Source organism: Haplochromis burtoni, unplaced genomic scaffold (assembly GCF_018398535.1).
Source record: "Haplochromis burtoni strain Fernald_Lab_line unplaced genomic scaffold, NCSU_Asbu1 Contig_70, whole genome shotgun sequence".
Taxonomy (NCBI): domain Eukaryota; kingdom Metazoa; phylum Chordata; class Actinopteri; order Cichliformes; family Cichlidae; genus Haplochromis; species Haplochromis burtoni.
In genome coordinates this window covers 1,478,779-1,505,197 of record NW_024582431.1, presented here as the reverse complement: position 1 = coordinate 1,505,197, position 26,419 = coordinate 1,478,779, and the positions used below count along the sequence as shown (strand labels likewise).

General features: G+C 42.6%; 1 protein-coding gene across 1 annotated transcript in view; it reads right to left on the bottom strand.

The window, feature by feature from the left end:
- LOC102294944 (B-cell lymphoma/leukemia 11A) overlaps window positions 1–26,419 on the bottom strand; it is a 31,866-nt gene that overhangs the window by 4,360 nt on the left and 1,087 nt on the right. Inside the window, exon 2 of the mRNA XM_005924983.3 lies at window positions 24,077–24,469. Within this exon, the coding sequence (XP_005925045.1) occupies window positions 24,077–24,469 (393 nt within the window). The remainder of the gene's footprint in view (window positions 1–24,076; window positions 24,470–26,419) is intronic.

Genomic DNA, 26,419 nt, shown 5'->3' with positions numbered 1-26,419 from the left:
TATAAAATGTGAAAACTGTGTGTGTGTGTGTGTGTGTGTGTGTAGGTGTGTGTGTGAATTTAGATTTAACACTTAACAGAACAAAAGATAAAACACAATTACAAGAGACAGGCAGCAAACACACAAATTACACGGGAAGAAGGCATAGGAATATTTAAAACAATAATTGACTTTCAATAGCACTTGCACACTGACCTGAGATTTGCCTGACAATGCACGCCTAATCTCGTTAAAAACACTCATCTCCCCTCCAAAGCCTTGTTTACAGAATTAGCAGGGCTAAAGTGGGACATGTATCTGATGCTGCATATTAACACTGAATACAAATAAGAGGTCACATGTTAATAAATTGTACCAGCGTTTATCACAAAAAACACACATTCACAGGAAAAAAAAGAAGCGAAGAGGAAAATTGGGTATGTGTGTTTGTGTGTGGGTGGGGAGGCTCCAATGAAAATGCATTTCATGCATTACTTTTCTATTTCTGATATTTCATGCTTTATGGATTTATTTAAATCCTCTCAGGTGAATAGAAAAGGAGAAGAAGGAGAAAGAAGAAGTGAGAGATATGCAAAATAAGAAGCATCCGCCACTTGCAAATGTGCTCCCTCTTTCATCTTTGGGGTTTCTTATCATTTCTTCCCTTTTTTCTTCTTTCACTTGAGGGCATTTTTCTGAAGTCATTTGCCAATGCTGAACCCAAACCATGGCCATACTGTGTTTGAAGAGGGAAAACAAGGGAGCGGGAGAGAGGATGATAGGCTATGTGTGCCTGATTGAAACTATGGGTGATCCCTAAGATGGTGGATGGACAGTTTTGCATGTTTTAAGCCCTCTACTGTTGAAGCAAAAGGGTGAGAGGGGCCAGAAAAATATAGTGACAGTCTAAAAGAAAGAGGAGGGATGTGGTGGATGAGCAACATAGGGAACGGATTGGTGTTTTTTGGTTTGTTTCTCTATCTTATGTGTCCAGAGTCAATGTGGCCCCCTCCGAACAATCTCACTTAAAGACCAGGACACAGCTAAAATGTGCACCCAATCAAACCTCCACACAAACCTTTTTCTCTTGACTGAAAAGAGTTGGAAGGGGGTATACTGGTAAATTATGGATCATTACAATCTGCAAAAATTACAGTTAATTGCTGCCACCTGCAAGGGGCTTTGACCCACTATGGAATTTTTCCATCATAAAAAAGCCATTTGCCCATACACATTTTTTTCTCCCTCTCTCATAAGCACAAATAAAACGTGCCCATTACATTAACTGCTATATGTATGTTTCCTTAATATGTGTGTGTTTTTATGGCTTTAAGTAGAAAGCCCCGTGTCACTTGTAAAACAGTTGCAATAACCTGGCCTCTCCCGTTCACTTTGCTTTGATTCAGTCTACACGCTTCCTCATCCCCGTCTTAATGTGCGAGCACACAGTATATATGCATGAGGGGGGAAAACAGATTAATTTTTTTTGTTATTGTGAAGGACAAGAAAGAAGGAGGGGCTGGCTGGAATGTGAGACGTCCATGTTTTTAGAGGAAAGTGAGCACTAAAGGATCATGGAAGGAGGCAGGGGGAAAGGAAGGGAGCAAAGGAGAGAAGTGTGGCGTGAAGGAGACATTCCTAATGACAACCCACCATATTTCTGAAGGACACAAGAGCCACAAGAATGCACTTCAAAGCCAGTACTCAATTCATTTTCTTATGCATCAAAACCAGCATGTCTTGTGCTATGCAATCACTACTCCATCTATAGACATTTGACAAACTGTGTTCATGCCACAAGCAGTGATGATAATTGTTATTCCCATCCGAGCAGTGGACACATTGATGGGCATCAACAAGCCAGACCAACACATGCCCAGATTTACAACAATGGCAGAGGAGATATCTAAATAAGCCCACTATTGTCCTTAATAGCTGTCCTCAAAGGGATGGAAGGACAGCTTTTCAAAAGGATAAAAGACATTCTGACGAGGCGTTTGATGGCCTTGAAGGGTTTTTTTTTTTTCCTTTTTCTGCTTGTATGGAGAAGCACGAAACTGTGCGAGGGAGGAAGGATGATCTTATAAATGAGTCTGTCCTCTAATAGAATAAAGGAAAGCTCTCCCTCGCTTTCTCAGTCCGTTTCTCTTCTTCTAGTAACTTTAAGTCTGTGATGAGTTAGGGCTGGAGAGCAGAAGAGCAAGAGAGCTGGAGCTAATGCTGAATCTACACGTCCCTTTGAAATAGGATCAGCAGAGAGGAGAAACCACACTGACAACCCCTTAGCTGCCATTTCATGGCAGGGGCTGAAAGAAGAGACTGTGAAGGAAAGAGGAGACAGAAAGAATATAGAAGAAGTGAGAAAGGGCAGGTGGTTTGGGAGCAAAAAGTTAGAAGGATGACAGAGAAAAGAAAAATAGAAAGTAGAAGATACACAGTCAAAGGAATGAAATGGGAGGTTAACAATTCCTTCAAAGACTTTCGAAGCATTGCAACACAAAGCAGCGGGAGGCTATTATTGTGATATTAATGGACATTGCACTGATATCAGAGAGAAATGATTTGATCTAGGGGTAGGCCTGTTGCAAGGACAGAAGAGAAATTATGATAAGTCAAAGAGAAGATAAGGTAGCCTCGCAGCAACACTCACAAAACATCGGAGCCAACAATTTTGACCAAAGTCATACAGAATCCAGAAATTCTAGGCAACTGAGGAACACATTGCTTGTGCATATTCCTCTATCATTAATGGCCCATTTCCCATAATTAGTCATACTTCCACTCTCTCAACAACATGTACTTACACAAAGAGTAGCTATACCACGCTGTTCCACACTGGCAAAACCACAACAAAATCAAGTAACAGACACAAAAACAACCCATTGACCAAGTGCTGGCAAGTTAAAGATGCACTGACACAAACATGTCAACAGCTTTCTCTTCCTCACCCACCACTCACAGATGTATTGTTTACAACTATTTAGCCATACAATAAAAAGTTAGCAGACTTACCATGCCCTCCATTTTTATTTTTATTCTTGTCCTTGACCAGTTGCGATAGTGGGCTGAGCCTGTCCTGGTGTGACCATGCAGCTTTCACTGATATTGGTCATTTAGCTAATGGAGGAATGGGCTAACAGGATTAGCTTGCTTGGCTTCCAAAGGAGGAGGAAGCCACAGAGACAGAAGACACGAGGGACACAGTGTGTCACTGCCATTTCTCAAAGTTATCAGTCGCTATGGCTCGAGAGAGCACTCACACACACCTGAAAAGTGATTATGCTAATAGAAGGTCTTTGCCAATATTCATAAGTGTTTATAGGTGTTGGAGTGAGTGCCTCGGGAAGACAGAGGGTTGTCAATACAGTGCCTCTTAAGAGTGCCTCGGCCGTAACTCCTGTTAATGTGATTACCACTCTGTTTATGTCATTAGGGTATTCACAGTCAGGGACTGGACAGGGGTGAAGGGTGAAGCAGGAAAGGAGAGGTTGAGGAAAAAGATGGGGGAGTAACAGAAGCTCACAATAGGGGCCTTCTTGGTTTACATGACTTTCAGCTCAGTTAACAACAGAACTGTAATTTTTCATTAGCAGCTTTAGAGACTAAGAGAAGGATCTGTCATATGCCTCATACATGTTATCACCTTAAGTTTTTTCTCTGTCTCTGCTTTTCTTTCTTTGTGTGTGTGCCTGAAACCTGATAGAGCAAATGGACTGGCCTTGACCTTCTTTCTTACTTCTACGTCTCGATCTGTTTGTCTGTGTTTCTCTGCCACAGCCGCATACACCCAGCTCTTTGTCCCAGCCAGGCTCGTTATGGTGCGCTAAGCCACTGGCCACAGACAAAAGGCTTGTTTGACAAACACTTGTTCCTGAGACAAAGCCGGATGCAGGAAATACAGTTTACTAAACAGAAAACCAGCCAACACTGACTGGTGTTGGAGTCACACATTATACAGTATGGGGAAGCTGACCACTACTCACTACATAAGGCACAAATGTAGGGAAAGTGAAAAGGAGACACACAATGAGGGGGGGGGGGGAGAATGGAGAGCTAAAACAGAAAGGAACGGGGAAAGACAGAGGTAGACTAGGAGAAGAAAAGCAGCTGGCATGAGCAAGACAGGGGAGGGGGTGCAGATCTCCAGATAAAGATGCATGGTGGTCTTTGAAGGCCTGTGCCAGTATAAAGTAAGCTGCTGGCTGTAGCTTTGTTCCCAATCAGACTTTTACACTTCTTACCTTTCCTTTCTCCTTCTCATGAAAGGTGATAAGAGCAACAGTTGAGCTTGGGAGTTTTTTCTGAGCCACTAAGAAACCACAGATGGCACCCACACAGAGGCCAATGAATGAATGCGCCATACACAGTAGACAAATGTGTGTTCTCGTATAATTTTGTGCCTTTTTTTGTAATCAGCACGCACACTCACTGTTAGAATGACTACATGACTGTTTCCTGTAGTATCCATGCATTCATGTCTGTGTATTTGCATTCAACACACTTGCCAGAATAATTTTAAATTTGCATCACTCTACGCTGTCTGTTTCCCAGCATAACCTTAGTCTTTTTGATCTTTTCTCAGTTGAACTGTGTTTGAACTGACCATCCATCTACCCGTTCATCCATCTCTCTTTCACTCCATCTATCATTCTCTCCATCCATTCATCCACTCCGACTAAGCGCAGCTGGACAGCTTCGTGTTTGGGTGCGGCTCGGGTCCGGCAGACCTTATAATAGGCAGGGCCAGCCGTGTCTCTGATGCAGATCATTATTTGCTCTCTGCTTACCAGTGACAGTGGGAGGCCGCGCACTATTGTTTCTCATCCTAGCTCTAATAGTACAGTGAAAAGACCTCTGGGCTTCTAAGCTTAACCAGTCTAATTAAATGGACCGTCGCTTATGTAAGCATCCGCAGAGATTATTTATTGAGTTGGGATCCGTTTCACAGGATCAAACCACCGTCAACAAAAGCCAATGCTCAGTGGAGAAGGTATTAAATAAAGGACGGGAATCAAAGAAACTGCAAACTGCCAAGTGTCAGTTTAAGCACACATATCCAGGTACATAAGAAGACTTAATCAAGCAGGAGTATTTTTGGACTCGGGCAATATCCCAGATGGGTGAGAAGTCTCTGAGCACTTCAGAGGGGAAATGTGAAAAGTGTTCTGTCAAAGAAAAGATATGTCTCAATAAATTGCAGCTTAGGGGGAGGATAGCAGAATAAAATAGGCTAACAAAGAGCATAACACAATATATTAGAAATCAGTGGAATACAAAAGATTATTGTAAATACACGAACAATTTTGGGTTATACAACCTTCAACATTCACATGAGCGCATCTCTGTCATTTCTTACAAGCATCATGTGTGTTTCAAGTGCAATGTCAAGATAGCCTTCGTATAACATGAGGCCAGAGCCTGAGCTTCACTATCTCTGCATAGCTCAGCTTATGACAGGCTGCCGTCCCTGCAGAAAGGATGGAAGGGGACCAGGGAGGTCGACTAGCTGCACATTTCTGCATAAATCTCTAGATAGATAGCATCAGGAGAAGAGAAACAGGGGAAGGAGGCAGGCAAGCAGCAAAGGATGATAAGGCCCCCGGGGCAGGGCATTCAACACTGTCAAAACTGTTTCGTCTCCGGCTATTGGATGAGTGGAGCGCGTTATGAGCCTGCATACCATTTGCCAGGACGCGATACGGCTTCACCGGAGCATACAGGCCCCTGTGTCTGACCTCCCCCCCACTACATGTCTTCACAGACATGTAGGAAGATGGACAAAACATCACAAATGCCACATGGAAGCAATTCTGAAGATCTAATGTATGCATACTGAAGTCACGTTACCAAAGAGCTTACAGAAAAGCTCTGATAAACAGAGCTATTGACTACTCTGAGCAATAAGAAGGCAGCATATTGCAAGTTTAAAATTTGGAAACACAAAGTGCAGACCTGAAAAACTGTCTTACTTTAAATAAAGCCTCATATTTGTGTCTTTATGTGCTTTTGCTTCATTTGCTTCTGGACAGAGCACAGAATGAGCCAGGCTGCAACATCCTTGTATCGTTTATGAAATAGCAATTGTTTAAAGCCAGTTAAGCAGTCTCCTATCTACCTATAAAGATACTGAAATCCATGGTAGCTTTAAGAACAGGATGCTCTCTTGCAATAAACACTCATGTTGAATTTCATGGTTATTTATCGTTTGACTCTATTCCTCTGGAATAGGGACTACGTTAAGTGAAATGTGTGGATGTATGAGGCAAGATCTGCATTCACTACCATGTACTCCTAGATGGACTTGCACAAACAGCCAAACATAAATAATAAATTAAAAGTCGGGGTAAAACGCAAAGCAGATGAAAAATAAACACGAAGTTGGCCTAAGTTTAAGAAGAAGAGAAGTTAAAGAGACTTTCTCTCATCTACAGGCAAGGACCTGTAGTCTGTGCATCTCTGGACATCCGAACAGATAAAAACAGCTTCACACACTGTAACACACATACACACAGTGTATCTGTCTGGACTGAGTAAACACTTAAGCCTGTCTAAGGTTGAAGTCATTCCCTTTTTGTCCCTGATGCAGCCTGCATGCTCCTCTTTCCATCACGTTATTTTCTTAACACGCTCTGATGACAGCACTGAAAGAGGTCAGAGCAGGTCTTTCTCTCGCAATCACACACACTCTGTAACCCACCCATAGCTTCTCCCTTGCCCCTTTCAATGCATCTATTAGCTTTTACCTTTGGCCTATATCACACACAGATACTGTAACTCACACACAAGCAAAAAAATTTTCTCTAAATCCTTCTTTTCTTAAACCCCAAGGGACTCTTCACTTATAAACACCTGTGTCTCAAAATACTTCTCATTTTCTTCTCGCATGTATTTTGTGCCAGGTATATCTCAAAATGTATCCGTTCGGCCAGCGTGTGCAAATTTTTTTGACTCTCTGTTACTTTTACTTGACACAAATGAGAAGGATAAACTCTTTGCACTAATACTTCTGTAAAAAAAAAAATCAGCACTGAAGGTGCATTTGTTTGATGGTCTTTGTGGTGGTTTTAGGCTTCAGATGCACTTGGATCAACGGTAATCTATACCAGTACTATATTTTCTTTGCCTTGTGCAAAAGTGGACAGCTTTTAGAAAACACAAAGTTTTGCCTGATGTTGACCTGAGTTGTTTGTTCATAAACACGCTCACAGTAGCCCCAGAAGCTCTCAGGCATGGGTCATCATTTGGATATCAGTGAACAAGGGCTGTTTTAAACATGCAGTTATTTTTCACCCTGTCCTACCACCTCAGGGTGAGAGGACCAGGGCATGTGAGCTTGGGCCAAGCATAGCAGCTCGTTATGCATAGGAGCCTCAAGGCATTGTGGAGGGACATGGCACTTTAAAACAAGAGGGCCAGTGTGTTGGAGTGTCCCGTGGCCTGGAGCTGTGGAGGCTGAGGGTTTAACACGCGTCCCATCTGGTGTGTGTGACTGTGCACACGGTGGTCGAGTGGTTAAGGAAGCATCAATAGCCAGACTCTTTAGATCAAGGGGTGTCTCAGGGTCAGATCTAGCTCACAAATCCATTTTCCTTAGGAAAAAGACACAGTTTAAGTTACAGAATTATTTGATCATTATATTCTGTGATTTTCTTTTTTAATCTTAGCACTTATTTTACCAAGAAGAGCACACTGGAATTGAAGCTTAGGACATGAAGCTCTCTGATCCCATAATAAGGACACAGGCCCTAACAGTGAGACCTCAGTGCCCCAACCAACCACCATCCATTCTTCCAAGCCTCCATTCCCCATTACATTATTAATTCATCAAGGAGAAAACTGTGTTGGGCCATTGCTCTGCCCAGGCGCTTTCCAAGTCTTGATTAAAATTGCAAAATGGCCTCCTGTTCAGCCCTAAATTCAGCCCCTTACTACAGAAGCAGGGAGAGACATAAGAGAGCGAAGAAGTGGTCAGAGATCCAAAGTGACCCATATATATTTCTTTTTGGGCTCCTTTTCTAGACCTTTACAGCAGGATTGCTCTCACTGTAGTTATTGCAGCCTTATTTGTACATGGTTACCATGTTATTACCATGTTATTACCAAGTTGTAATATGAAGTGTTACGAGAGGTTAATGCCAAAAAGTCACATAACATTTGTTGATTTGTTTTTTATTTATTCATTGTTATTTGGTCTAATGCCTTAAAATAATTTGCCAAATCAGTGATTTGAAGTTTGATTGCACTTCATGCTAAATTATATTTTTTCTCAGCAACACAACTTGGAGGAGAGAAGACTGAGCAGGTTTAAGGCATTCAGTTCATGTACATGTAACGTTTACCATCGATAACAGTCTGTAAGATGGATGGGCCATATGCTTGGCAATAGCAGGCCATGCTTCACACAATTCTTCATCTTCGAGTCTCGCCGTACCAGATTCCTGCCTACTAATTGAAGACATGTGGTCTGATCAGCCACTATAGCAAAGAATGGAAGATAATGGGCCAAACAGTACAGAATGGGACTTAAAGATCAGAACGCCAACACCCATAACCAATATTGCTATTGAAGACCAATTTAGCATATATATCAGTGATGGCTTCAGTTTGGCTGCACTGCATGTGCTTTTAAAAGCATGCTTAACACAGGTACAAGTTTTTTGTATTTGTTTTTGTTTTTTCAGCTGTCTTTTCAGTTACGTGCACACTCACACCATCTACCATCACGTGGATCTTTCTGCATATTCTCCCCGGAGGTGTGTCAGATCCTTGCATAGGTCCAAGCTGTAGTGAGCATGATATTAATTAAGGTAGCCAACCTGTAGGTTCCTTTGTGCCCAGCTGTAAAGCATAAATCAGGCTTTTAACGAGGCTAGGGCCGTAAGATCTCAAACCGTGCTGGAATGCTACCTGTACAGCCATGCCAAAAATCTGTCTGGGTCTAGGGCTCCTATAGATTACTATGTTTATAAGGGGGACTATAGCAACCTACCCTGAGGATGGAAAGAGGGAGAGCAAAGCAGAGGAGCAAAAAGGGAGGGTGGCAAAAGGGGGAAAAGAACTGTTCCTATGAAGTCATCAGCTTTAAGTAAACATGTTGTGTTGGTGGGCAAGTGTGCAAAACATTAATTTACTGTTTTTACAAAGGCTGCGTAAAACCAAAGGTAACCAAGATAAAATAATCCAAGGCAGACTGAGCACATCAGAGAGATAATAGTAGTAACAAGTCCAAATTTCAGCAAGAATAATCTCCAAATAAGCAATCGTATTTTACTTTAAATCTAGTAAAAGATGTCTTCGAAAAATACCAAAATGAGCTTTTACTTCTCAAAAAGAGTTGATAAGCAGGACAGGTGAAGAAAGCCTGTGTGCATTTAGTGACAGAAGGATTTATTCACAAACAGCTGCAGAACAGGACACATGCATGTACAGCTAGCTGGCAGGGAGGCAGGCTGGTTGAGTCCACCTCAAAGCCATTATTTCTTTACAGAAAGGGCCAATGAGCTGAGACATTCCTCAACAGGCAGTGGCAAGACATATTCAAAAAAAACCATAGGAAATATACAAACTCATATACTTGCTGTATGCACACTGCAGAAGCAATGCATTGAACTGTGCTTTCAGGTTATTTTCACATGTATTAGACGGTACAGAAGCACTTCACAGTGCAATGCCTACAATAGAAAGACTTCTTGTAAACATTATATAAATGCATGTGGAAATGCAGACATTTGGATTAATGGCTGATCAGGGGATAGGTAGAACTGGCTCCTCAGACTGCACTCTGCAGCACCACCTGAGATTTATGGGCCAGATGTTTGTGCCATTGCTTCTCTAACAGACTATAAAACTTCATTTACAGAAGTTACTACTTGAGTAAAGCATCGCCGGCCAGTTAAAAAATTTGCTATGCAGATACAAACGTCAACTTCAAACAAGTCTTCCTTCCACAGCTTCTTCCGCATGCTACTTATACAATCGCAGAATTTTTTTCTCAATTCTCAGATCCCCGAGATCCACCTTGTCATTTTGAGAAATCATGACAACTGACACAAGGGTCAGCAGACTGGTTGTGTTTCATTCTGAAAAATTAACTTTGTTTGCAGAAGGTTAACCTGCATAGCTCCTCATTCCATACATTTCTAGCTGATATAGTGTAGGCCTATAGAAAATAAAGCCAAGGTGGCTGAGAATGCTTTGCAGATGACCCAAATGCTATCTCATGTACCTTTGACACCGCTGTATAGATATATAAAGACATAAAAAGATATGTTTGCTCATAAAACACATGCCCTTTATTGCTCTCCCCCAGTTTCATCACCTCTACAGTACATGGAGGGGTAGCTGATGAAAAGAGGAATTAAAGGCAATGAGAGAACAAGGATATTATCAGGAGAGGAAGGGGTGTAGTTGAAGGGTGTCAAGAAAGGCATAAAGAGCTGCAAAGAAGAGAAGAATGCAAAAACAAAAGAGTGGTGGACAGCTTTACACTGCAGCACCCCATTCTAGATTACATTAGTGGCAGCTGCTTCCTTTGTGTGGTTTTATGGCCTAGTCCCAAGAAAAAGCTGCTAAAATTTCATTTAATCTGCAGCACAAACTCAAGTGTCTGTCAGCCACTCAAACAAGGGGTCCTAAAAGCACCATGCTCTCATATAACTCCGGCAAAATAACGCTAATAATATCTCTCTCCGTAGCCATACAGGCAGACATTTTGTGTAACCAAAGAGGGCCTGCGTGTGCTGCCCGTGCATGGGAAACTGGCCCACTCTCTCAGTCCAGGGGCAGGCCTTTAATGGTGGGTGAGGGAGCCAGACAACATCCCCCCCCCCCCCCTTTATCTTCACCTCCTGTTCATCCTTCCAAAGTCATTAGCTTATGTTAATCACTTAAACTACCAGGAATGACCCCCCAATTTCATTTATACTTAACAGCTTTCATACTCAACAGCAGATGATGACACAGCTGCTACAACCGATTTATTTAGGTAAAATAACTGTACAGACAAGGCTGAATTTTTCGTTAATTTAAATTTACTTCTCATCAAACGTGTGTTATATTCTGTGAGAATAAAAAAAAAATCATATTTTTGTAACTTAGCTTAGCTAATTTTTTTTTTTTTTTTTACCATAGCTGTATTATGTAAGGAGAAAGGCTTCTGAATAACTTACGGCAAAAGTTGTCCAATGTCTAAAATAATTAAAATCATGGCTAAAGGAGTTATGACAAATGAAGAGAAATGTGCAAATCCAAATCCAGCGTTATCTATATTTCAGTTATCTCAATATCCTGCTCAAAAAGATCCACAAACCAAATATTTTATTAGCTGTGCTGGCCGGACGTGAGGATGGAGCTTTGACGGCAGTGCTAACTGACAGAATGCAGCAGCACAGGCAGCGGTTAGAGGCAGCTTCCTTCCTGAGCTTTGGGATCACAAAGCGACATGTCCACATGTATATCTTGCCATGTGACACCGCTGCTGAAGCTTAAGGCAAAAAAAAAAAAACAGAGAGAGAGAGGGAGGGAAGGAGGGAGGGAGAGGATGAGGAGGAGTTCCCTCCAAGATAAAAAGATTGCAACATTGAAGAGAACTACGAAGATCAGGGAGAAAGAGGTAACTGAGAGGAAAAAAGAAAATACCAAAGTACCAAGCGTACTGGAGATGGAGTACTCCTCTCCATCTGTTTAAATGAGGTGGATCTCAGTCTCACTTGCACATTGCTCATCCACTCAGGTTTGACTTAGGCTTAAGAGACTGACATCACTGTGTGAGGATAATAACAATGAAGTATGGCCTCCATATAGACGGAAAGAGCTGTCAATCTTTCTCCTCATTTGACTGGACAGGCATGTGTTTATTTTCACCGTCATCTCATGGACTTCCTAGAATTACTGTAAAGCTTAGGATGTTTTTTGCTATTTGTTAAGCTTGATTGAGTTTGAGGAAACTTTTCAAAACAAGTACACGCCCCAGTTTATCCTTCAAGCTGGGCTCTTCCAGCTGCCTGGGAGCTTTATGGTCCTGCGCAGTATCTTTGCTGTTTTAAGATCTTCTTCAGACAGACAGACAGACAGAGACAGACAGATAGACAGATAGATAGATAGATAGATAGATAGATAGATAGATAGATAGATAGATAGATAGATAGATAGATAGATAGATAGATAGATAGATAGATAGATAGATAGATAGATAGATAGATAGATAGATAGATAGATAGATAGATAGATAGATAGATAGATAGATAGATAGATAGATAGATAGATAGATAGATAGATAGATAGATAGATAGATAGATATGAGCAAGATTTGCAATTATCTTCTCATTTTAGTTTCTCCAAGAAAGCTGTAAATATATTTTCTTTAAGCCCATGCATCCTCTACTGAGACTGCTCAGTTAATCAAAGTGACATTAAGCAGGAAGTTGTGCGCTCAAGACTGATTGCTGAATTTAACATTATTTGCTTGGCCAAGGCTACAAAAGCACTTTGAAACCACTGACAGCAATTTAATTCATATGCTGGCTCAAAAAATATGTTAATGGCCATTCAGTCTTACCTTTTCAACTTAAAGCAGTATTTACAGAAACCAAGTAAAATGAGAGAGAAAGAGAAAAGAAAGCTACACCGACACAAATGAGTGTTAATGAAGACATAGTAAAGCTGTAGGGGGGGGGAGGCGGAAGAGATCGGCGAGGGCAAATTAACCTTTTTAATTGGAGAGTGGTAGCCCTCTTTGGACCCTGCAGTTGGATCCAGAGTGCTGACAGATGATGAGAGGGAAATGGCAGGCCTATTACAGGCAATCTGGCCCTGCAACTTGGCAGACCAATGCAGTACCAGAGCCTGGGGAGAACAGGGCATGTCCAGCACAGAAAGCACTGCCAGACCGTTCACCAGCAGAGAAGGGCTTGCCTCAATAAAGGTATAAAGAGGGAATAGTTATCTTGGCACTTTGAGCTGTGGGGCAAAAGGTTGTCATAAGGGAATCTAGTTTCTTGTCTGATAACAAAATACTACCTGGTCAAGAAAACGGAGAAGGGCTTTGCTTTAATGAAAGAGAACCAGTTTGACAGGTCTCAGAGAAGAGAAGGGCCTGAGTCGGAGGCGTGTGTGTGTGTGTGTGTGTTTGTGTGTGTGGTGGAGGGTGTAAAAAAATGCACACTGAAAAATTCACACAACATTTGTGTTCGCCTGACTTTGTTCTCGTGCACACAAATTTTCAAACCCACTACTTCTGTCCTGTGTTCACATAGGAGCCAGATGCAAGAGAAAAACATCAGAGAGGATAACTTCCTGACTGTCTGTGCGTCTGGATGCGAGAAGCATGTTTATGTCTGGGGATACAAGGAAAACAAACATCAAGGTCAGAGAAGCTGGAGTCTGTCCAAGCAATAGATAGCCCCTTCTTAACAGGGCTGAAGGCTTGCTTTAACATACACCCCCAGGGGGACACCAGGATTTAGACAGAACCCTTAGGCAGGATTTCATATTGAATATCTGGACTCCTGTACCATTAGAATTATTTGCCAAGTTGAATACTTTTTGCATGACATATGAGAGACACTCATAGGTCCTGACTCATTGTCTTGCTGCCCAGCAGACAGTTGAGGTAAACATAATCCTGACGCCTAGTCTTCAAGGCTGACCCCATTAGAGAGGTGCCCATTGACATCTCTAGGTCATCACCTTTAAAAATCACCAATCTTTGTCTCTCCTCCTCCATCCCATCTTTTTGTCCCATTTTGTCCATCCCTGAGTCCTCAAATTATCCATTTCTGTTTTCTTGTCCATCTATCTTGAATTATGTATTCCAATGCATTTCAAACAAGACGCAACGCGGCACATCATGCACACCCATCCAAAGGATAAATTAAAGCCTCACAGTCTTTACATGTCTTTATGTATGCTTACTCAAGTTATGGCCATCTCTCAGCATCTGCTTGAATCTCATGCACACAAACACTCACAAATTTCTCCATCACTCAGTCTTTCTGGATGTCTGTGTCCACACACACATACACACACAAATACACACACATACAAATACCAGACACATGGCCGAAGAGAGCAGGCTACCATCTGGGAGTAGTGGCCGGCTTTGTCTGACGGGGGTGAAAGCGCCAATAAGACTCCCCTTTAACACACACACACACACACACACACACACACACACACACACACACACACACACACACACACATAAACCATACACACAACCCTTGCAGCAGCCCCCATCACCCTCCCCATCCAACTGCTCTAAGTGTGAGAGCTCTTCTCATACAATCTGCACATATACATATGCAAATTTGCAGGGGGCATTATAAAAACAGCCATCATCTCTCTCTCCCACACACACACACACACACACACATATATAAAAGCAAGATATTTTTTTGGCCTCAGCACCAAAGTAGCCACACAAGATTTTTGGGAAAGAAAACATGTTTCTAAGAAATAGAGCAATAGCTTGAAGGCTGAAAGTAAAGGGGGAAGATAAAAAGAAGAACCTTCTTTATAAATAACAAACTAATGTGGGCATGTGTGAAATACATGCAAATAGGATTGCACACATTTACATGTAGACAATTAAGTGCATACACTCACAGTCATGCAAATATATATTATCCACATTTTTCCTGCAGCATGCATGTGATGGGTACGTATAATCAAATCTATTGTCCTTATATTAAAACATCACACTTGTCTTTTTTTGGATTCGAATGTGAACTTGTTTATAAAATCATTGCATTTATAGTCATCAACTGTTTCTAAACTTGGGGGGAAAAATCAAAGAGATTACTGCAATTAAGATAAGATAAGAAAATCTGCACTTGAACTTTAAAGATTTTCCCTGGTGTCCATTTGTCATAATCAAATAACAAAAGGCTCTGAGCGAGAACAGAAGAAGAGAAGAAGAAGTGAGGGAGAGAAAGTCAGGCATCAGGTAAAAAAAAGAGTGGCAGACACCTGCAAGGCTAGCTGAAAAGGTGACACCTAATCCACTCCTTTTCTTAAACATCCCCACGTCTTCACAACCAACCTTTCACACAAGTATCACACCTTTTAAAAAAAAGTCAGTTTTCTCACCTTAGCATTACACACTTCTGCTTGAGTCATAACCCCACTTTTCACTTAAAATTATGAGTATGCGAGCGGCCAAAAATGTAAACATCTTGTCAATCACAGAAGCAATTTTATTAAAATCATAAATATTCTAAAGTGGGAGGCTCTGTTTTTTCAAAACCTGCAATCATAAAGTGACAAAAATGTGGCATCCGAGAATTCCTTAGATGTTCGTGATGTGACAGAGCCTTCTGATCTGCCATGCTGAGGGAAGGTTTGTGTGTGAGCTGAGAACATTTGAAGTAGAATCGCGAACAGCTTGCTCTCAAAACTCGAGGGACACATCCGAGTCATAATTAGGAGAGAAGTTGCGTCCACATTTTTTACAGCTCACACAGACAAACACGTTCATCAACGCCGACACATACAGTATGCTATATGGAATATGGCTGCAACTGACACAGGCGGTTTTTCGCCCACACAGCACAACAGTCCATTATGTGCATTTTCCACATCAAATTCTTTCCCCCAATCTCGTGTTTGCCGTCATGTTTTCAGTACACAATAGCAGCAGTGGTGTTAAGCTAATGTTGCCCCATCAAGAGGAGAGCACCAACAACAACCAAACACTTTTCTCTCCTCTTCCCACCCTGTTTGCGACCGGATCCATTCGTCTCTCGCTTTGTTCCCACGCTCCCCCGCTTCTTTTTTCTCTCCTCTGCATTGTCCTGTGCCCTCAGGTTAGAGGTTCTCTCTGTTCCTTCCACTAAAGCCTGGAAAACAGAGGAGGAGGACGAGGATAGAGAGAGAAGAGGAGGGCTGAGCAACAAGGCCCGTCCGTCTGCCTCCTTCGGCCTGGCTGACTAACCGGTCTGAACTGGTTCTGACATAGGTGAACCAGAGACGTGTCCTGTTTCGCCTCTGGACAAAAAAGAACCATGGTGGCATTCCATCCACAGTGAGCAGGTACCAGGAAAGTGTACATCTGTCTATGTGTGTGCATGTGTGAATATATGTGCATGTGTGTCTGTCTCCCAAGACCTTTGAGGCCTGGACCATTGCCAAGTTCATCTGTTAATGGACAGCTACTAGGAAAGCTCCCCCCCGCCCCTCCTCCCTCCTCTCTGTCTCTCCAGCAGCCGTGCCTGCTCACGACCCCCCCTTAACCTCCCCAACCCCCATGCAGGCCTGCTCAGACACTAGCCCGGCCCGCAATCTCCCCTCTTCTTTCCCCTGAAAGCTATATCATTCTCTTTCTCCCTCTCCTGCTCACTGCCCCCCAATACTATGTGCGTCTCCTATTCAAGATAAACAGAGTGCTTCAAGTTCAGGGGACACCCTGGGACCCTTTAACAAAGCCATCTATCATGCTGTCTGCCCAAGCCTCCTTTGGACATACTGGGCCTTGCTGCTGCTGCTCCTGCTGATGCTGTTATGTCTCTCTCTCACATGTGAATGAGACTATGAACATCCGTACACTGCATATAAACCATCCAGGCAGCCTATTAACTCTAACTAGGAACTTGCTATAGCTGATCCAGATCTTGATCATTTCTGTAATGTGTTTGGGGCTCCTCCACAACCACGGCAAAGACAAACTGACAGCTTGCTCACCCACCCATCCAAAATGAGACAAACTCCCAATAAAAGGCATGCCACAGAGCGCACACATGTAAGCCACTTTCTCAACACACCTTGGAGACAGACATTGCTGACCTCTCTCTGATTCCCCTTAAGTCAAACTGTGGGACGATTAACCAAACTGTCAACAGCTTAATAGTCTGGGAATAAGAGACTGACAGTAGGCCTCGAAGCTCTGTGTAAACACTACGGAGATTATGAATGGTACATGAGAGGGAGAAAAAGAGAGCGAGGGGAGAGAGAAGAAGAATCATAACTGAATGAGTATCCCTCTTCACACAAGCAATATTTTATGGATCAAAATATCTGGGTGGTCTGTCATACAGAAAAATGCAGTGACATGACTTTTCCATTTGTAATTATATTCTTTGCTTTTTTTGCTATAAATACAGTTGGAAGCAACAATTGTGAAACTGTAGCAGCAAGGAGCGAAAAAGGAAAATAAGGTTATAATTACTTTAATTTGATTTTTTTTTTTTTTTTGTCCAGTAAACCACCTCTACAAGCTCTAAATTAGATATTTGGATTAGTTTAGCTCCTGAAGTGCTAGTGAGGACTGTGTTAGGAATATTTTCAAGTTAAGATGCATTATTTTATTTTATTTTATTTTTTTAAGCTGCTGTGACCGGAGCTGGGCAATCAACACAGTTGAGATATTCAAATCGTGGTCACAGAAACACTTCTGCATTTTATTTCTGTCTTCCTGCCTCGTTTACTCCCTCTCTTACACATCTTTCTGTTTGTTCTCATTTATTTTTCCAACAAACAGTCACAGCAGCGGCCCCGAAAGCCCAGCAGCTGCTGTCCTCTTTAGCCTTCTAGAGAGGTGGACTGGCCTGCAGGTTTTAGAGTGCTAAATTATCCATTAGATGTTATCAAGTTGTAGCAGGCTGATGCCATTCTGCTAGGAACCATCAATCTTTCATGAGTCCCAGACACAACGTGCATTGGGATGCACTATCAGAATCTCTCCGCTCCCAACACAGCACCCCTCCCTATCCAGCTGCACGCAAACTTGGGTACATACACATAGTAAAGTTGACATCCACACACAGAGTCAACAAATACGCATGCTGACATAAATGCAGTGAGGTACACACTCTTGCACTCAAGCTCTGCAGAAACAAGCAGGATGGAGCTTGCTTAGGGAACATCCAATTCTACAGCTTTTACATTTCTTTTTCTTTCTTTTTTTTTGCCCCCTTCTAGCTCACCCCACTTTCCCCCCGAAACAACACTTTGAGCCAAGCCTCAAAATTTACGCTGCCTAAACCGTGTTTCACCACCCTTCGCACTAGGTTCCCTTGCACTCTCTTCTTTTATTTTCTCATCTCTCTCTCCCCCTCCCTCCGATTCTTGCTGTGGCCTGGCAGGCAGGCAGGGCAGACATGTTCAGAATGTGCTTCGGTAATGGGCTAATCAAAAATGCAAAACAATTGGCAATTACCGTGCAGGGCCCTAATGGTCATTAGAATTTACAACAAGGTAATGAACTGAGAGTCAGCTCAGTCCATGCATATTCATAAAGCAATCAGGCCTTTGAAGATTAAAGAAGCGCTTCAAATTTAAATGAGGGCGCCAGCATGTTATCAGTGAGATTCAGCCTGCAAAAGTAAAGGGTGCCTGGGACAGGAGTGTGCATTTATGAGTGTGCGTACATGCGTGTGTCTGTGTGGAATGATGGCTGGGGGTCAGTTGTGGAGGTATGTGTGTGCATGCATGCATCCGTGCATAAGTGATCACCTAGTGTGCATCACTCTCATTTGTGTGCAAGCTTGTGCTCGTATGCTTGTGTGCAAAGCAAACTGCAGTATGCCGATACCACCTTACAACCTAAATTTAATCTAATGACTAAATCAAGATACTCTCAAAAGTAAATGAATTAACTATCTTCTGAATGTTTAAAAGATCTGGGATTTGAATCTAAGATGAAATGTATGGTTAATTTGAGCTATTAGGAGGCAATGCATTTCTGAGCACCCACCAAGGAATATACCAAGAATAAAGGTTGGGAATTTTCACGAGTGCAGCATCAGACAGAAAGGCCCTGTGTCCTGTAACTTTGTGGTTGAGATGAGGTGGGCAAGACTGAGCTGTCCGCAACCATCCAACCAAGTTCAAATGTACAAATAGATACACACACACCAACAGACTCACAGTTCTGACAAGTCAGTACTGTCACTGAAACCTGTAGTGAGCCAGACTGTGGAGGAAGAAACTAGATAGTGACCAGGATCAGTGGGATCAGACTAACACAATGTCCTTGTCACTGTGGCTCTCCCATGGCCTCAGAATTATCACCTTCAGTTGGAGAAAGACAAAGCAACCATCCAACAGCACTACACCCTTAAATGCTACAGTCACAAAAGGAATATCAGAGGTTGAGATGACATTCTGCATAGAGATAGAAGCTGTGATAGTGTGTTACTCTTAGAGATACAAAATTTCCAAATCTGGTTCGGTTTCAGTGACCTAAATAAAGATTTACAGGATTATGACAAAATGGGTATTTTTTTAGGAAAATATCAAAGGGAAAATTACTTTGTCAAATCTGCTCCCATTCTCACCTCAAACTAACCTGCCTACTTCCTAAAATACTACTTCTCTCCTCTCTGCTCTCATCTGCCACTTCCTGAGCAACAGCTGTATCAAAGACACTTTTTCTTCTCTGTTTCTGTTCTGTCTAAAAATAAAGTCATTAACCTGCAGGTGGTGAAGCCGGCGGCTGGCATGACAGGCCCTGATGCTGTCAGATGCCCTCTGACCCCGTGATGTGACTGCCTGCCACAGTATTGACAGGACAGGAGCAAGACATGCTTATTTCTGAGGATACTTTCTCATCCAGCATGACGTGGCTGTAGACAAACAAGAATGTTTCTGTTGTATAGCTTTGTTTGACAGTGGGTAAAGGGGATGGATGGAGGCAGTGTATGTGTGAGTGTTTATGTCTGCCTCACTCTGCAGCCAAATCTGCGAGAGTGAGAATGAGCTCTAGAGTGGACGTTGGAAGGCTTTAAGAGGTGCAGACACACTAATGTAGCCAAAACTTTCAGTTTCCACTCCCCCAAGACAAACTACTGGAGCGATGTGTGGAGAGAGGCTGTGAGCGAGGGAGGGAGAGAAAGAGATAGGGACAGAGAGGAAAGGCTAAGCGGAAGAGAGTGGGAGGGACAGAGGGGAGGGGGGTAAAATAAGGATCATATGTTTCTGACAGATCTCATCAACTCACAACACATCATGGGGCCTCTACCGTAACACATTTATTACAGACAAAACACAGGTTCACAGGAGGGGGTTTACACTGTATGTGTGCACTGTAGCATATGTGTGCATCTTTAAAGGAGGCGTGTGCACTGTTGTGTTCATAGAACAGGTGTGTGTGCATCTGTGGGTGCGTGCATGCATTTGTGGGAGCCTAGTTTTGAATGTTCACATGCATGTTTGTGTGTGTAGGTGTGTGTGTGTGTGTGCATATTTCAGCTAGCCTCCACCTGAATGGCCCGAGGCTGTGATGCCGGAGTTGTTAGAAGACAAACAGAGGCACAGGAAGTCCAAGCCAGGAGGCCCTGAGGACAGCACGCACAATCTACTGCATACCTGCTCTTAACTTCACACACTCCCACTGTCAGTCATAGCCACCACCTCACCATACGTTTTGCCTCCTAAACCCACAAAACAGACACACCTCCTCTAACTCCCTCTTAGACACACACATTTAGGCCCAGCCTGTCCCTCAGGCCCACTGCTGTGTGCCAAGTCTGGCCTGGCATAGTCCTCAGAGGGGTGTCCTCAGGCAAGGCTTGCCAAGTCAAAGACTCTTTCATGTTCAGCCTGCACGCCCAGGGTAGTAAAGCTACAAACAGCAAGACACACACACTTTTACACACACACGGAAACCTATAAACATTTTAAGTGGTCAAAACCACACTTATACACACATAAATGTACACATTTACACGTACATTAGTTTCACAGCATCCGCACTCAAGATGTAAACACTCAGTAGACTTGAATACAGCCAGAACCACTAACATTTAATCCAACAACAAAGGCTGACGAATTTCCACTGACAACATTTGTGGGTGTTTAGAGCTTGGCTTCAGCATACAAAAATGTGCTCCATGAAAAATTCATCCTAAAAACCACTCCTGTTCACCTTCATTAAAACGTAGTGGAGCCCACTGCCAAAAATAGGACTGATTTTATCACAGCCCAAAGCGACTGTAGGATCAAATTAGAGTCACTTTTTACAGACAATGGAGTCCTTATGTTAAAATATTAGCTGGTGTCCAATCATTGCAGCCGCACGCATCTTTGCCTTTTCAGTATCAATTAAAGTGATCACCCAAACAAAAGCACAGGATATAAACTTGCACAGTGACCCATATGTCTGCTGACGCATATGCACACTGGACACAGGAAAAGATATCGCTACCAAGGAGCCCCCCCACCCCCCACCGCCGCCACTAATGCACAATCTCCACGCACTGCCCAGCCCCCCAGTTCTGCATGACAGGCACCCTGTGTGTATATGTATTTGCTTGGTGAAGGAGGGGATATTGGAGAAAGGTGGCACAATGCCAATATGGAGCCTGCTAAATACCTTTGTCTCCACAACACACGGGGAGAAACAGGACAGGCAAGCTGCTGCAAGAAAATGCTCCACAGCCACAGAGGTGTTGCAAGAAATGCTTCTCTGTTGTTTGAATGTTTTCTTCCTCATAGAGAAAAAAGGGTGAAAGGTGGCTGCCGTAATTGACTCAGTATCGATTCAGAGTCCAGGTTACAATGGAGGCAGGGCGCTGGAAAGAAGCTGAAGTGTGAGATGGTGGTCGATTTCCACGGTTGCAGTGGCCTCATTAACACACGTGGCTACACTGGTGAGAATTCAAAAGGGTGCTAATGCTGGGATGGATAAATACAGGGCAGAACAATGTAGTAATAATACCTCAAAAAATGTGGTACAAAATTCATGCAATCTTTTCTTGTAATTTCTTGTAAATAGGTCAAGAAGAAGACAATATGCACTGTGGTTGTGTATCTAATAAAGACTAGACTCTAATTTATTTATTGTGCTAATAACAATTGCGTTTACTCCATGAAATAATTAATGTAAATGAAAACTTTGAATCCACTTTACCGGTTTGTCTCTTTAATAGCAATTTTATGCTGGGAAATAAAAGCAGCTTTATACACTGCAATCACATTTGCTTGAGAAGCCATCGTCTGCTCTATTTCTGGGACAACCGTGGTCTGTAGACAAGCTACGATGTCTCTATGCATATCTTTAATTGTTTATCATGCAAATGACGGTACGCAGGCTGCTCTGCCCTCGTCTAACAGCTCAGAGCCCCAGACTGCAGACCCAAACCCCAGCTGCAGTCATGAGACTCCCAGACGGCCTCAGCTGTCCTGTAGAGACAGACTGAGGGGCACAGCTTCATCTCGAGCTATCGGTCTATTACGTACTGCCCCTAATTCCTCAGCCCTCACCCTTCTCATATCCCCCCACCTACAAGTTCAGCCATTCTGGGTGTCAGCTCCCTTTAGTCAAGCAGCAACTTTCCTTAACCTAGCCAGAGCCGCTGCCTTCGCAAACTGCTGTCCATATGGAAATCCGTCCGTGTCAAGTGATATTTCAGGAGTGGGGTGGAGATTGGAAGGGTCACTTTCATTTGAATGATGCAGGGGAGCAAGATGCAGGGAAATCTTTAAGGGTGTAATTCATCATACACTCGCCTGGATTGGACTGGGCTTGAGGCATGTGTAGGAACAGTATATATTGAGATGCCTCAGCTCAGTGTCAGCCTCTAACTGAGCAGGGTAAGAGAACATGGCAGCTAGCATATGGAGTATGGGGTGGCGCGCTGGCACTGCCAGTCTGTATCCATCAATCTTGGACAAAAAAAAAAGCGGTGGGACGAGGCCGTCCTATATGCAATGCATGTATAACTGATATGATGTCCTGCACAGACTCTGCAGCACAGACTGTTAATTTTGACCTCAGATTTTATAACAGGATGATAACAAAAGGTGAGGTGAGGCGTCATAACAGGATGCAATCTTGCACCACATACAGTCAATTTAACCTATTCATTATTAACCCAAGGAAATCCTGACTGTTACACAATGTCCAAAGAAATGAGACCTATAAATAAAGTTCTTCGCACAGTGTTAGTGACCTCATGATATCATGTGAACTCCATTGCACGATGATCCAAGTGAGCAAGGAAAGGCGTGTTCGAACAGCTGACAAGGCCAAGAGGCATGTCAGAAGAATGTGTGTTTTTTGAGCATGTGTGCGTCCATCCCAGTTTGTGAGAAAGATTTTCAACAAACCCCACACTAATGAACAGTGGTTATTCTGTATGGCAGAGTGCTAAAACATTGACAACAAATAACAGTAGCCCTTTACAATGCCATCTGCAAAGCCGAAGCGCTGACTAATACAGCACAGTAGTGCTCATTATTGAAAACTACCCTCTATGCATTCAGCCTGAATTGGCTTCAAATTCAATCACAACTGCCCAGGCAATCAGCGCAGTCTGGCACATGCTATCAGATCTGTTAAAGGAAATGAATAAACATCAAAATGGGCTGGTCAAAATCAAACTCCACTCTATAAAACCAGTCATAAGGGACCCATGCTTGTTTGCACAGCAACTCATGTTTTCACAACAGCCTCATTTAGCCCCAGTGGACAACCAACAAACCAACTAGCTGCCTTAAGAAGTCCTTAATTACTCAAATCAAGAAAAACACTGACAATTAGTGGCTGTAGTGTTCCTCAAATAAACAGTTCTTCCTTGACAGATCAACGTAATTACATTCTTTCCTATCTCTTTAATTTTAGAATCACAGTGAGCTTCAGCAGGCGCATATTTGAGGGTACAAGAGATATGGCAGTGTAATAAGCCAGGCAGGGATAGAGATACATCTCTCGCGACCACATGAGAGAGAATGTGAAGTCCAAAGGATCTGAGCACATCTGTGATGCAGCAACAAACCAAAAGAAACTGATCTCTTCTTTCTCTGTCTTTTTATAATCTGTTTCTTTGTCTGTCTCCATGCGTCTTTTTCGGTGCCTTTTATCAATATCCTTATTAATCTTCATGTGTATTCATGACTCTACTGAGGGAAATTCGCAACTCCTAAATGTAGCAGCAGACATTTCGCCGTCAGGTTACGCTGATTGGACACATCCTCACTACTAGAAGGGAAATTTCAGCGAGTATTTGTTGTCTTCTGTGATAAACTGCCTATGAACCTTAAAAGTGTGACCCACTCCACACAATCTAGAGCTTCAAGACTCTATTCACACTTGAATGCAAATTTCTCCTGCTCATCTGTTTACTCTTGCATGGCAGCCATGTTAAGCTTCCAGTGTGTTTACCTGTCATATTCTCCTGCTTAGGGATTATTCCTTGCAAGGGTGCAGATAAACAATCCTCATCCTGCGGTGACACCTGAACAGCCACCTCGACAGGTTGACGCACCCTCCTTTGGTGCTGATGTTGGGTCCGCGAGTGTGACGAGGATGTGGAAAGAGGAGAGGCGAGTGGGGAGGATGGTGGCCTGTCCAGAGGTTTGTCCACACAGAGGCTACCGTGGCACTGCCTCCGTTTGTGTTCAATGAAAAGCAGGATGTCAGCTAAGGGGAAGCGAGAGTGGCACTGGCCGCAGGTCAGCAGGTCCTGGTCCCCTTTTAGGGGCTCGCCCTGAGCCACTCCCAGGCTGGGGGAGTCCTGAGAGTCTTCTTCTGGTAAAACACCTGAGAGCGGCTCAGCTGGATAAGGAAAAGAAGAAAGACAGTTGTGACATGTAGTGAAGCAAGAATTGATATTTTTCTGAGTTTACATACACTGTTATTATATTTTCTTGTAAAGGAATAAGGCCGAGGAGTATATGTGCAGATGGGATTTTTAGGAAAGAAAGAAGGCAGAAAGGAAGAAAGAGCACACAGACAGCTTCGATAAGGACTGACATGTTCAGCTCGCAGGCAGCAGTCAAACGATTAAGTTGCTTGACCCTCTTTATTGTGCTGCCAATCTCGCTTTTTTAATGAACCTAACACCTCTGAGAATCAAAAAATAGATTCTAATTTGAGTTCAAGATGATTGGACCCCATTTCGTTAAAAGTGCTGGGATCTCGTGAACCAAGGTTAGACATTGAGGGGTTGGATGTGGAGTAGGTCCCTGAAGTAGAGCGAGAGAAAGAGAGAGAGAGAGAGAGTGAACAGAGAGAGCATTTTAAAAGAAGTCATCTAGCCACATGGTAAACGACACTTGGCGCCCCGACTGGGATGTTGAGATAAGATGTGATGAATTCTTGCCGCCGGTTCAAGCTTTAATTCTATATCAGGTCAGATGAGAAGGTGGTGAGGGACTATGCAAGATAGGCCCTGTTACTTGTATGTTGAGTTGCATTAAAGATGAGGGAATTCACCCCTATTTTACTTATCTTAACCAGCTTATGCCATGGACACATACAAGGTGTATGAGATTGGTTTAGGTGGAAAGATTTTCTTCAAACCAAATAATCTCATTCTGATGTCAAGCAAGAGTGATGTGAATAACTTTGAAAGCTAAAATATAATGTGTTTTTTTTTTTTTTCTGATATCACACTGTGCTAGAATTTAAAGTAGTTTAGGCGAAGGTTTCCCACTGGGTTACAGCAGCAGGTCTCTTCCACTATCAGAAAAATCATTAGGTCTTTTTTTACTGTTTTAGAGTATTATGACTCCCTGTAATACCGGCAGATCATTCATTGTATTCTACAGTCCCTCGTTGAAAACACCAAAGGGATTATTTTCATTTTAAAATAAATGCAAAAATTAAAAGGAAGTGCCTATTTAAATTTCTAATGGTGCCCTTTTGCAACACGAAAGCTGACAGTTAGCACTAGAACAGAATTTTGCAGTGTTTTCATGCAGTCTTATTTATTTTGCAATAATTTAAAAAAAAAAAACAATTAATATTCCAAAGTAAATTAAACAGATTCGGGTCATAACCAATAACAGAATTATACTGGTCAAAAGCAAAATCTTCATGTCATTAAACAAAAGCATATTTATACTATTTGGTCATTTTTTCTTCATAATTTAAGGTCTGTAACTGTTTCTTTGTAAACACTTTATTTCTGGATCCTCTTTGAATGTGGGGAATATTGTACCTTTAGTGTACCTTTAGAAAAAATATGAATACATTCAATAGAACATAAAATATGTAATAACCTACTGCTGCTGAACCGATCCTGTGCATGAGCTTGGTCAAGCAGGACAGGATAAAGTGGATCAAGTTCAAGTTCACGAGTGGCCTGTAGGACTACAATCAAATTGCGCCCCCCACTGGCAACCCATCTGACAGCTTTCCGACAAATCATAGAATAAATGTTGCCAGAGCATAATTTGTTTCAGCGGCAATAAGAAGAGCATGCAGAAATATATACAAGAATAAAGATAAAAGAAAAGCACAGGTTGTTAATTTCGAACTCTAACTTACACTTAAACAGCCTACCTAGTCTGGAGACGTCTCCGCATTTACTGACGCGCGAAGAGTGCATTGATAAAGCAATATACTGATAAAGCTCTTAACCGACGAATGGAGCAAAATAATTCTTCGGCAAACAACAATTGGTCTAAACTGTGCGAAGAATGTGACATTCAATCAAAATCAATGCCCTGCAGTTTTACCATACACGCGCGTAAAACGACTGTCCTTCTTTTCTCTTCCTTC